Below are 12956 nucleotides of genomic sequence, written 5' to 3' on the forward strand. Positions count from 1 at the left end.
TTTACTCTGTTTTAACTAGTGATTTAAACTGTTATGTTTATTTTTTTTTTGCACCATGAGTTAAAGTTTGGTAGAGGATGATGACCAACCCCCTTGTGTGGCATATTGTTAATGTTCCAATACTAAAGACAGAGTTCGCGGTGTATGAGCTCCTGTCTTGTATGTGGGACTTTGCTGGGTAATTCATGTCTTTGATGTGAAAATTAAAAACCCATTGGTTGTAACTTTGGAACAACGTATCAATTACAGATGAATAAATAAAATTAAATAAAAAAATAGAAATTTAAGATAAATAAACTTAATATACTTAGGTGTGACCAATTGAAATGATTCAATTAAATTGGATCAACTTTTTTCTTTTTAGAGTGAGCAACAATGTCAACTTAAAGTTGGGCACAACTGCTGTATTTAAATTGAATCAACTTAAATTTATGAACCTAAAAACATTAAGTTGAACCAACCTAAATACATTAAGTTGACCCAACCTAAATACATTAAGTAGGACCAACATGATTCATTTTTGTTCAAGTAACGCAATCTAATCATGTGGAAATCCTTTCCATAATTTTTTTATGTTCATTCAAAGTGAACGTTTTTTGAGTGTAAAACAGTGACAAACAGGTCAAAGTGAAATTTCAATGTAAAGTGATTTTTAATTTCTCCTGTTCTTTTACCAGCTCGTCCTATAGGTGAACTGCCTTGAGCTACATGCACACCGCCTTCGCCAACACGCAGTGACCACGTGACCACTTTCAATGAAAGTCCATGTCAATGCATGTTTCAGGCTCCACGTTCAAAACTCGCATTCACGCTTAGAAACGCAGATTTATACCACAATTTTCAGGCTCTACGTACAAAACGAAAGTTGAAAATTAAACCAGGTCGAGCTTTGATCCATCAGGGAGTCAGAATTGGTAGTGACGGATGGATGGTGTCCCTGTGAACGTAGCGTTATGGTCAGAGACATGCTTGAAAAAAAGGTATTGAAAACTTACATAGTTTACTTTTTTTGACATTTCTGTATTTTTCTTCTGCCAGCCAGCGATGAGCCAAAACATTTTTCCAAATAAAACTGCAAAAATAAATGACAATGCTGAATTGTAATGCATGGCACGACTCCTGTATTGACATTAAGTTGTTTTCGGATTCATATCTGCAGAAGTGGACAGATGTACTGCACGGCATTTTACATTTAAATAAGGAGTGAACATGTTTGGTTCCATTGATAGCAAATATAAAAAATGATTCGACAATTCTAATAAGGAAACAATTTTTTATAAAGCTCAGTAAAAACATTTAATTAAGGTGTTTGGGTCTATAAAGCTTAACATGAATTTTGGCTCAGTGATTTAAGTCAAATATTACTTAACCCAAACAGAAGATGATCTTCTGAACAATGAAATGTCTTAATACAAGAGTTGCTAAACATGTAATCAGTAAAATATGTTAGTGATGCATTACACTACTTCATTACAGTAAAAGAAGTGTAACTTTAATCCATGATACTGTACAATTCTTATAACATGGGGTGAAATTTGGAATTATACTAATCTTCCAGAGTACTTCCACATACTTGAACTAATATGGTTTAAAATACACCAATACAAAGAATCAAATTATAAATTACACTAAATTAACCAAGTGAAAGAACTTATAAAGCATTGCAGTCAGAATGGTAAAGTCAGAGCCACACTTGAACATATTTGGAAGATATTTTCATTGTTTTCTCTTTTTTTCATTACATTTTAATACTAATCTTGTAAAATTAATGCAAGAAAAAATAACACATAAGGACAAAATTGTCAATTCTTTGTTTTTTCTGGACTCCCCATGTCAAAAACCCCTGTCCAATAGGAGTCCATAGAGGGACCTCACACGCCTCACACGTTGGTTTTTATTAAATCCATCAGCAGCGGCTCAGCCTGCGCCCTCAGAGGCTGCGGGACATTTCTGGAGATTTTCTGCTTTGAGGAACCCCTTAATGAAGTTAACATTTTTGGGGTTTAAGGTTTTTTTTCTTCTTTTTTCAGAGACATTGTGCAGCCACAGAGGAACACTTCATTTCCTTGTAATTTCATTTAGGGAAACGGAGTCCCGTCACACGTGAAAAATGTCTCACTTTGACCTCGGAGCAGCAGATTGGAAAAACAGCACAAGGAAGCTCCAGAAAACAACACAACCGGGACGTGAAGAACTACGAATGGACCAGGACCCACAGATCTAGTGGGCGTGGCCACAGGTCATTTCAATGTCGCCTGCAGATTTGAATCTTTGAGCCACAAAGATTTCAAAACTACAAAACAATAGAGGGAAAAATTGAAAAACAAAAACTTCAACGACAAATGATAGGATTTATTCTAAAAATGCTGTTTGTTGGCTGAGAACTTCCTGAAAAGTTAAATATAATTTTTCTGGATTAAACAACATGATACTGCAGATGCCCTTGTGTGCAGTTTTAGAAGCTGTGACAACAGACATTTTCTTTATTTCGTTATCAGTTGGTAAAAGTCAGTTTGAGAAGACTCTGAAACTCAGCAAGAATGAGGATTACAACACTTTTGTGATTTTCGAACAGAAACAAAGTTAGAAAAAGGAAACTGCAGTTTGAAATTTCAGAAAATTCAACTAAATTACACCTATACGCAAGAAACGTGGACTGTAAATAACATACTTGGCTCTACATGGTTTAAAATGAAGCAACAAGAGGCAATAAGTGGGAATGTTGCACGTGAAAACCCAACTGCTTCTGTCTGTGTGACACCTTTCAGCCTGATGAAACCCTTTTCACGCTCCTCAGTTTAGGACTCTTCTTCCTGAAAATCTGCTGAAACACATACAAAAACTTTTTATTCTGTTGCTGATATTTTTTTCCTTGTTACATTTATCTGAATACACCAAGAGAATTGAACCTGCTAAAAATACACTTAAGTTCCAACAGATTGGAAATAAGCAGCTGGAGGGAAGCCTTTGAGGAAACCACAGCAACCAGCAGCCAAACTCTGGCCTCCTGTCACAAACACCAGAGCTCCAGTTTGTTCTTTGACCAGAGTTTTGCACAAACCCGAATAAACGCAGGTCTGGAAATCACAAACCCCGAACCCTTACAACACGTCTGTCAGGAAATGAGTCCTCTAACAAATGATGGCACGGAACCAACCGGAGACAAAGAGGCGAGGACCAAGCTAACAAAGCCGGAGGACCCATAAGATGCATAGTGAGACTTTCATCAAAGACAACAACAAGTTTTTCTGAAAACAAATGACCACAAAGATCACGACAAAGCAGCTTCTGCTCTTCAAAATAAATGTAAAATCTTCATTAAGTCTCCCCAAAACAGAACTTCCTAAAAATGTAGGTCAACTCACATTGTTTTCATTTAAATATTGATCTTTAGTTTACACTACAATAGAACAATTTCATTTGTATATTCAAGTAAGGGCAAATATTTAAACGTATGTTGATGATTCGCTGATTTTACCAAGAGATCAAAGTTTTTAAACTAAATGTGAAGTTCATGTCTGGTCAGCGTGTTTCCTGCCTGCGACCTCTGCAAAATAAAGGTTGAAATCTTCAAAAACTGAGTACATTTCAAAATAAAAGATAAATGAATGTTTTTTTTTTCCTTCATTTTTTTTGTATTTTTTAAAAAGGATATAATTTTCCACATCTACTACAGTAGTTGCTAAAATTCTGATAGGAATGATTTTTGATTAAGTTATTATTTAATTGTAAATTAAATTGATCTGTAAGTAGAATTGAAGCATCAAATTCAAACGGCAGAATAATAACCATCCTGCTGTGTCAATAACCGCATTTTTGCCCTGGAATGAAAGGTTTCAAAAAAAATTAAAGCCAAAAGGGAATCCAGAAGTTTAATAAAAATGGGAAAACTCTGTCTCCGTTGCTATTTTTGACCTTTTTTTTTTCTACAGATTTAACTCTTCAAAGAAGAGCTTTAGGAAAAATTCGTTCTTTTCTGTTTACACTAAATCCGGGTAAGATAATGAGTCTCTTTGGCACACTATTTAATCAAAAAAGACCAAAACGCCTCAATAAGAACAGATAAATCAAATATCAGCTCTGTAGAATCTTTTAAAGACATTCCATTCAAAGTAAAAGAAGAAATTCTGTAAATTTCCAAATATAAATGGCAAATATTTAACCCTTCAACGCCTTTGTTTTAAATAGTTTTGTAGTTAAAGACAATAAACTTGAGTTCATGGGAGTTTGAAGCAAAACTGCTCCATTTATTATGAGATATAAAAAACTAAAACGATTCCAGAATCAATAAAACATCAAAAGCCTATTTGGAGAAACAGCAATAAGCCACAAAACTGACTGCTTGTAAAAAGTTTGGGATATATGTTTTTTTCTGTATCAGTTAAGATGTAAAATTTGATTAAATATTTTAAAAATTGATTAAGATCTATAAAGCAAAAATCAAAAGACATCTGCATCTATGTTTACCATGTTTTTTTCTTTCATCCTTTAGGAGACTTTTGAACTATTTCTATGATCAACTTAAAAAAATTCCACATTTTCTGAAGCAGCTTTGCTGATGTAGAAGGAGCGGCCATGTTTCAGGTTTCTGCTGCAACGCGCTGGAAAAAAAAAAAGGCTTGCACAAACTAAAATTCTGAAAGATCAGAACAGAAACCCAGCAGCCAATCAGAGTAGAGGAGCGTAGCAGTCAGAGCAGCCAATAGAATCCAAGAGGGATGATTTCAATAAGGAGTTCTGCAGAGTAAAGGGTGGGATTTGCTAGTTTTCTTTACACTTCAGGCTGCAGAGATGAGCGGGTGAATCGATTCGTTTACAGAGATGAGACGCATAATATTCCGGCAGCTCCTGAATGCACCACCGACTGCACCTGAATGGCCTGCTGTGAACATCTGCCGTCACTCTGAACTTCGCCTGATGTTTAAAGCCAATAGTCAAACACATCCATGTCAAAAATATGCTGAGAATCCAAATCAGAAGAGGCATTATTTGCCACTGAACACGTCAACAACGGGAATTCAGTTTGCATCTCAGATAAAAATCCGTTTTGGTTTTTAATCGACCTGTGAGGGCGGCCGTGGCGCAGCGGTAGGGCGGTCGACCCATGATCGTAAGATTGCAGGTTCGATTCCCGCCTTGCACGCCCATGAGTCGAAGTGTCCTTGGGCAAGACACTGAACCCCACCTTGCCTCTGGGGGTAGGCGGGCGCCTGTGTTTGGCAGCGGAGCCGCCACCAGTGTGTGACTGGGTGAATGGGACTGTGACTGTAAAGCGCTTTGTCCTTGTAGGAAGAAAGGCGCTATATAAGTATACGCCATTTACCATTTGTAAAATCCAGCCGCAAGTGTGTTGTGATTGTAACAATTATTCATATAATCAAAAAAGAAAAATGTTCCACCCAAATGTTAACGCAAACCAACGAAATCTGCACTTGCATCAGGCAAATTAAACACGCAAAACATTGGCATAGAACAAAATACATATTTTTAATCACCATTTAAATATGGCAAACGCGTCCTCTAGAATGACACAAACACAAATGATGCTCAAACACTAAAGATCACTCAAAGATAACGTTTCAGTAGCTCAAATACTCAAGTTTTTTGGAAAATAAAAATAGGACAAACATGCTAAAAAGTCAATCCCAACCTAAACACAAACATTTTTTTTAAAGAATTCTTACTTGGTTAACAAACATGAACAAAGAAAATTTTCTGTGACACAAAAGAATCAACATCTCTAAAGATGAATCTGACCCCCACATATGAAGTAAGTGTCGCCTCAATGGATGCCGCCATTTTAAGCTAAAATATGATGGTGGTTAAGGCCACCATCTCAGCTTAAAGATTTATTATATTTTTATTATTGTTTAATATTTTAATTAAAAATCCAAATTATGATACTTTTATCTGGTTTTATGCAAAGGTTAAATAGCTTTATTGAAGCTCAAAAAATGGCTGAATTTGGTTTTTTTCCTGCATTTTGAAATAACCTCTCTGCAACAACTTTTAATCTGAAAATCTGTGACAATAAAAGCATCAAATGATGCTACGAGAATAAAGCAAATTGCATTTTTATTTTTTGCTGTTTTCTTGAGGGAAACAAATTGGTATTTTAAAGGGCGAAGACGTGAAGAAGATTCTTAATCAAGACGAACGAAAATTGTTAGCAGAAAGCCATTCCTGAACAAGGCTGCGTATATCACACACTGAATAGATAATTACTTTACCTGCAGACGATGAACACCAGACGTGGGTTTCCATGTTCTATGCCCGTGTGGGATTGCTAATTTGGTTTTAAAAAAATAAGACAGATTTTTTTTTTAATTGAAAAAATTTGCATCTCCAGAAAATATATGACCAAACCAAGTTATTTTAAACATATTTAGAATTTTGTCAAATTTTAGGAAAAAGTTTTATTATTTTTTAAACTTTGCATTAAGCCTAAACTTTTTACTAAGTGATTATTTTTAATCCTAGCCAACATTTTGTTCAAAACCCCTATCCGGCTAAAAAACTGGAAAGCAAAAAAAAGGAAAAATTAAACAAAATAAAAATAAAAAATTAAATTCAAGAAAATCATGACAAAAAGAATTTTAAAAAATTGATTGATTTAGACGGTGGGCAATTAACTCTGGACAACACGTACACGAGAAACCGGAAAAAATCTAAAACCGGAGAAAATGTCCAAAATGCATAATCTGAAAAACTCAAAAATCTATTTTTGAGTGTTTCAGAGGTTTTGACTGCAAAAACCTTCATTGACCAAGCTACAGCAGTCTCCATTTTCAGTGAGCTTCAGAATTTAAGCGCCATGAGCTCTCTGATTGAGCTCTCAACGTTTGTGGGGTTCGTAACAACTCTCCGAGCCTGAATACTGGTCCTGATTGAGCCAGAACACCAACTGTGGACTTTTTTTGGACTTTCTCTGTTCTGAACCGACTCTGACACGTTCCAGAGCACATTTACCAAAGGAAAAGAAGAAAAGTGTTTCCTGCTGCCGGCTGCCTAAACAGAAACTCACAGATGTCATAAATTCTCTTAATGACACACGTGCTGACGTTTGCCATCAGACGCGTCGTTCTTCATGTGAAGACGTCAGTGTGGTGTTTCCCCGTTGGAGAAGCGAGCGTGTGCGGGGATGAAAAATGGAGTGGTTTGAGGAAATCTGCAGGAACACAACTGATCAGGCAGCTGGAAGCTGCACTCACATCTGGAGGACCACACGCACTAAAACTTACTTACAGGCCTTGTGAGGCCGGCTAACAGCACTTCCTGCTGCAGAGTCTAGGGACTAAATCATCTGCATTTATTTCCTCTCGGGGAAACATTTTATTTCAAATTTGTTGTAGAAAAAAAATTGGAACAATCAAACATTTTTCTTTTTCCTCTCACGCCTCTGCATCAATAGCTGCTCAATCACAAACTGCAAACATGAGAGCCTCCTATTGGACAATCCAGAAACCAGCCGACCAATCAGAGGACACAACACGAAGCCGAAGAAAACGAGCAGCGATGTTGCTGAGCAAGTGGTGGAGGTCAGAGGTCGCCGCCCGTTCGGGACTTTTTAATTATATTTGAACTGATCATGTTTCATTTAGACATGCCGTCCGCATTGAAGTCGCTTCTGACAAATTCTACCTCCTTTTGATGGACGCAAAAGTATTTTTACCTCGATCCGACCCCAAATAATCAGTCTATTCTCCAACAGCATAACTATAATTTTCTACAAATCCCAAACACAGCTTCAAATATCCTGTGGAGCAAGTTTCAGCCTAATGGAAATATTTCAAATCAGCTTATCTGAGAAAAAAGGGAAAAAAAGGTCACTGTGTCTTCATGTTCATAAATTCTTTAAAGAAAGCACTAAATTAAAAAACGTGATGGGTTCATCTTAATGTTGCTGTAAAGTTTAAACATTTTGGAGTGATTTCAGGTTGAACCAAATCAGACATCACCTTCTTCTCAAAGAAACTGCAAATCGCTCTGAACTGAACAACTGATAGGAAAAAAATGAAAATGAGGGATGATTCAGGTTAAAAATGTGGCTAAAAAAATGTAAGTCTGTAATGAAACATTTAAAAACCCTGCGATAGTTAACACGCCGCAAAAATCATTCCAAATCTATCAAAAGATGATTTGTGTTTAGAAAGCACTGAAATTTCTGAAATTAATAAAAATAAATCTGTTTTCTTGTTCTTTTTTTTTTTTTTAAGAAAAACATGGAATAAGCTACTGATTTCCAGATTTCAATGATTTACGTATTTTGGTGTACATCTGGACTTATATTTAGGAAGACATTAGAGATGCTTCTGGCAATCCTTCAGCCCACAACTCATATCTTTGGTTTAAATTTCTTCCAAACAGATAAGAATTTATGGCTCAAATGGCAACTGTTTCTATTCTTTTGAGGGGAAATAAACTTTAAATAAAAACTGTTAGTAATTTGATTCTACTTGAACTAAAAGTTTAAATGTTTTTAGGAAATGTCAGCACGTTTCAGGAGGATCACAAAACCACAACAGGAAAAGCCGCTGAGATTTCTGTACCTAAACCTCCATAAAACTGCTCATCCCTCTGGTTCAACTTTACCTTCACGATTTGTTTATTCAGAGCCGGGTGATATATCTGGTTTCTCTGGTTATCTTTGATCTCGTTGACCTAAAGAACATATATCTGCCCGTTTAGGCTCAAAGCTCACTGTGCATGCGCGCACTCACACTTGAAACCTCCGGTTTTCCTCAGCTGCGTTAGGAAAGGGGAGACCTCGTGGTGCCTGCGGGGTTAGTGTTTGCAGACCAGGAGGACAGGGGTGTCTGTGCCTGTTCACGCACCACCGTGGTCTGCGCTCCTCCTGCGTGACGCACACTTGTTTCTCAAAAACAGCTGAAGTAGTTTGTTCGACCTGCAGCAGCTCCGCGCGCTGCTCGCGGCCACTAATGAGCGCTCCGTTTGTCCTGCACGCGCAACGGAAAGAGGGAAAAGTTTGACCTGGTGGATCGATGTCCTCTACGTAAAAATCATCCCTCAAACACATGTAGCCTCCCTGCTCGTTCCTCGGGGTCTTACCTGGGGTTGGAGCTGTTCCAGTAGACCGCGTACCGGTCGGAGATGATGCGCTCGTCGGTTACGGCGGAGCAGACTCGCAGCAGCAGGCTGAGCAGCAGCAGGCTGAGCAGCGGCCGCCCGGAGCGCTCCATGTGCGGCAGCGCACCGCGCTGCGTCCCGACGAACATCCGTGTCGCTTCTCTTCAGCAAACAGAGCCGGCGCGCATTAAACTGTCCGGATCCTGCGCACGGCGCGCTCACGAGACACCTTTACTCACTTTGGATGCTCAGCATTCACAGCCGACATTGTCCCGCTCTCACGCGCGACCACAAACATTTTCAGAACCTCTTCTCTAGCGGGACCGGTTCCAAACTTTCATCCTCACTCAGTCAGAACCGGGTCAGAACCCGTGAGCACATGTGCGTCCTGAACTGACTCCTTCCTTTACGCACAGAGTGTGGATACCGCAGCTTTATTCAGGATTTGTGTCTTCAGCTCCGCGCGCCTCCGCGGTTGCGCTGCGCGCTGCTCCTACTTGTTAACTTTGATTGCTTTAAATGATGTCCTTTCTCCCTAAACTTTTCTCCGTGCAGCTCAGACCGGACTCAGCCGAGCCGAGCCAGGCGAGCGTCCGGGTCGACCCAGCGCAGATTGGAACAACAAAGAACAAAGTTGTAGACGCAGCTGCTGGAGGAGCGTTTGGTTCGGTTACCGGCTCAGCTCCTAACTGCAGCTGCCGGTGCGTCCTAGTGGGCGGAGTCTGGGATTCACGGTGCTTCCCTCTCTCAGCGTGAGTGTCCGAAAGTTTGTAGACGGCCATGCAGACATTAACTTCGTTCATGACTCAAAGAGAGTGACGCCAAAAGAGCGCTCTAGATCCCTGAAAGGCCCCTCTGGTGGCCAAAATCTGCTCAAATCTGTGGATCAGCAAAGAAGACTGATGTGCTTTTGAGTTTTCCCTATGATTTTTTGTTTTGTTTTATAATGCCTTTTGCATTAAACTAAACCAATGGCTGCAGTTATATACAAAATACATATATTTCTAGTTTTTTCTGCTTCATGTTTCCAGTTTGGGTTTTATGAGTCTCTCTGTTGTGCTTTGGTCTCTAGTAAACCTAAAAACATGTGAACTTTTGAATCCAGCTCAGATTTCAGGTCAGAACTCCCCCTAAAAGCCTGAACATTACCCACAGAGGACACAGAAACCAAAGTTTACTAGAGTTTCGGGCTCTTTGTCAATAAAAAAAGGGTCCTGCAGAAGATTCAGATGAACTGCTGCTCTCTTCTGGTTGGTAAGGAATGACACAAGATACCACAAACCAATCTATTCAGAAAAAGTACAAAACAATGTATGTTTCCTTCCAAAGAATTACATTAAACTAAGTGAAAAGAGTAATCACTATATTAAACTGTTTTGATGGCCAGAGCCAGGGATTAGCTTTGGGTTCAGGAAAGCAAAACATTCAGAAAACTCTACAACCATCATAACTGATGATATATTTCACAGCAGAAATTCACCGAAGGCCAGAGGGCCAAACAAACGAAGGTGGCAGATGACAAACGTGAACGATCTATGTAGTTTTGGTCCTGAAAATCGCTGTAATGAAGTTGCTAAGGCATTTGAACGGGGCGTCCAATGATCGCAGGGTCGGCGGTTCGGTCCCAACTCCCCCAAGTCAATTGTCGTTGTGTCCTTGGGCAAGACACTTCACCCTCCTTACCTCCAGTGAGGCTCCACTGGTGTGTGAATGAGCATGAATGTCCCAGTGCCGGTCAGAGGTGCGAACTGGCAGCCACACCTCTGTCAGCCCCCCCCAGGGCAGCTGTGATTACATCAGTAGTCACCATCACCAAGTATGAATGAGCAGTGAATGACTAATGGACATATTGTAAGCACTTTGAGCGTCTGGAAAAACGCAGATAAATCCAATCCATTATTATTAGAACTGAACAAAATGTCTTCTGCAAACACAAACATGGATAACAGATGGACAATCAAGTGAACCAAACAGCTTGTGATCATAAATTTTACTAAATAGTGCTTCATAAATATTGCGTTGTTTGCAAACGCTCATTCTTGAAACTACTGCAGTGGGATCAAAGACGGCTCACAGCATCTTTTAATAATTTTACTACAAGCTTTTTCACATATTTGGATAATTTTTGCTTTAAATGTGAAGGGATCAAAACATGAAGAGCCAAACTCAAAGAAAAGAGCATAAAAGGCTGAAAGAAATGTGCAAAAAGTAGCAAAATGCATGCAACCTTGAAACCAAAAACTAACACTAAGCCTCTTCTAAAGTAATGAAAAAATAAACTCCAATAAAACCCATTAGCTGGGACAATTATATGCAGTAACTATGAAAAAATCCTTCCTCTAATCCTCTCTGGAAACGTTTTAACCTTTTCTGGTTCCTCATTAGGTAATTTGCTGATTTATAGAACAATTTATTACAATTTCTACTTGAATTGAAACCTATTTAAATAATCCAAAATAATTTACATCTTTTATATATTTCATTAATAAGCATTACCAGAAAAAAAAGGAAAATATTTTTCTGAGTGGGAACGTAGAGGTCTAAGCTTGAGGGCATGACTTCACTGTACATGCTTGCTTGACTTCTCAGTCCTTCAGCTTTCTGCATCAACAAGGCATGTTCCCTCTAGAGGAACTCAGATCTTTTTACTGGACTTCATGTAAACCTCAAGTAACCTTAGTTAGAACACAGGGAGGTTTTCTTTTATTTCTAAAGAAAAAAGTCCAGATTTTACTCTTTCAACCTCACATTCCTCAGGATGAGGCTGACACTAGAGTCGGGGTTCAGAACGCCACGCTGTGAAGAAAAGCACCAGCCCAAAACCTTGAAAGCAGATGGCATTATCAAATGTTTTGGCTGTAAAAAAGCACCAATCTCCTCCTCAGCATGTCCCCTTTTGGTTCCCACAGCAACAGGTCTGGCATCAAGATATTTGGGATGTTTTATAAAAGCCTTGGTTAACTTTGTAACATTACTCCACTTTCTGCCCCAAAAAGTGATGGGCATTTCTCCATAAGGTCTTGCGGTAAAGCAAGGGTGTCAAACTTCCAGGAACCAAGCCTGATCTGCTGCTGATTACCTGGTTCAGACGTGCTTCACCACTACGTTTCTACAATGCCAGGCCAGTTAGAAAACATGTAGGACTCTGGCCCCTGAGGCCCGAGGACCTGTGCTTTAAAGAGTTTGTGTGGTCTTTTTCCTGCTTGTTTTTGTGTCTAAACTAACCAAAGGAGGGGGGGAGGCAAGACCAATTCTGATTCAATTTCAGTACAAAGTGTGCCAAGAAAATATCCCCCACACCATTACACCACCACCACCAGCCTAGACCATTGATACAAGGCAAGATGGACCCATGCTTTCATGTTAATGACAACTAATCCAAACCATCCAAATGCGGCAGCAGAAATGGAGACTCATCAGACCAGACACTGTTTTTCCAGTCTTCCATTGTCCAGTTTTGCTGAGCCTGTGTGAATTTTAGCCTGTTTCCTGTTCTTAGCTGACAGCAGTGGCACTCGGTGTGGTCTTCTGCTGCTGTAGTCCATCTGCCTCAAGATTGGACGTGTTGTGCGTTCAGAGATGCTCTTCTGCAGACCTCGGTTGTAACCATTCAAGTTCCTTTTGCCTTTCCATCAGCAGGAACCAGTCTAGCCATTCTCCTCTGACCTCTGGCGTCAACATGACATTTCCATCCACAGTACTGCTGCTCACTGGATATTTTCTTTTTTGGATCATTCTCTGTGAACCCTAGAGATGGTTGTTGGTGAAAAATGCAGTAGATCATCAGTTTCTGAAATACTCAGTCCAGACCATCTGGCACCAACAACCATGCCACATTCAAAGTCCCTTCAATCATCTTTCTTCCCCAT

General features: G+C 39.3%; 1 protein-coding gene across 1 annotated transcript in view; it reads right to left on the reverse strand.

Moving 5' to 3' along the window:
• Positions 1 to 9889, reverse strand: part of LOC101155840 (ephrin-A2) — a 112181-nt gene extending 102292 nt beyond the window's left edge. The window contains exon 1 of the mRNA XM_004068259.4: positions 9070 to 9889. Coding sequence (XP_004068307.1) covers positions 9070 to 9236 — 167 coding nt within the window. The 5' untranslated portion in view covers positions 9237 to 9889. The remainder of the gene's footprint in view (positions 1 to 9069) is intronic.
• Positions 9890 to 12956: the final 3067 nt, after the last annotated feature.

Source organism: Oryzias latipes, chromosome 4 (genome assembly GCF_002234675.1).
Source record: "Oryzias latipes chromosome 4, ASM223467v1".
NCBI classification, from domain to species: Eukaryota; Metazoa; Chordata; class Actinopteri; order Beloniformes; family Adrianichthyidae; genus Oryzias; species Oryzias latipes.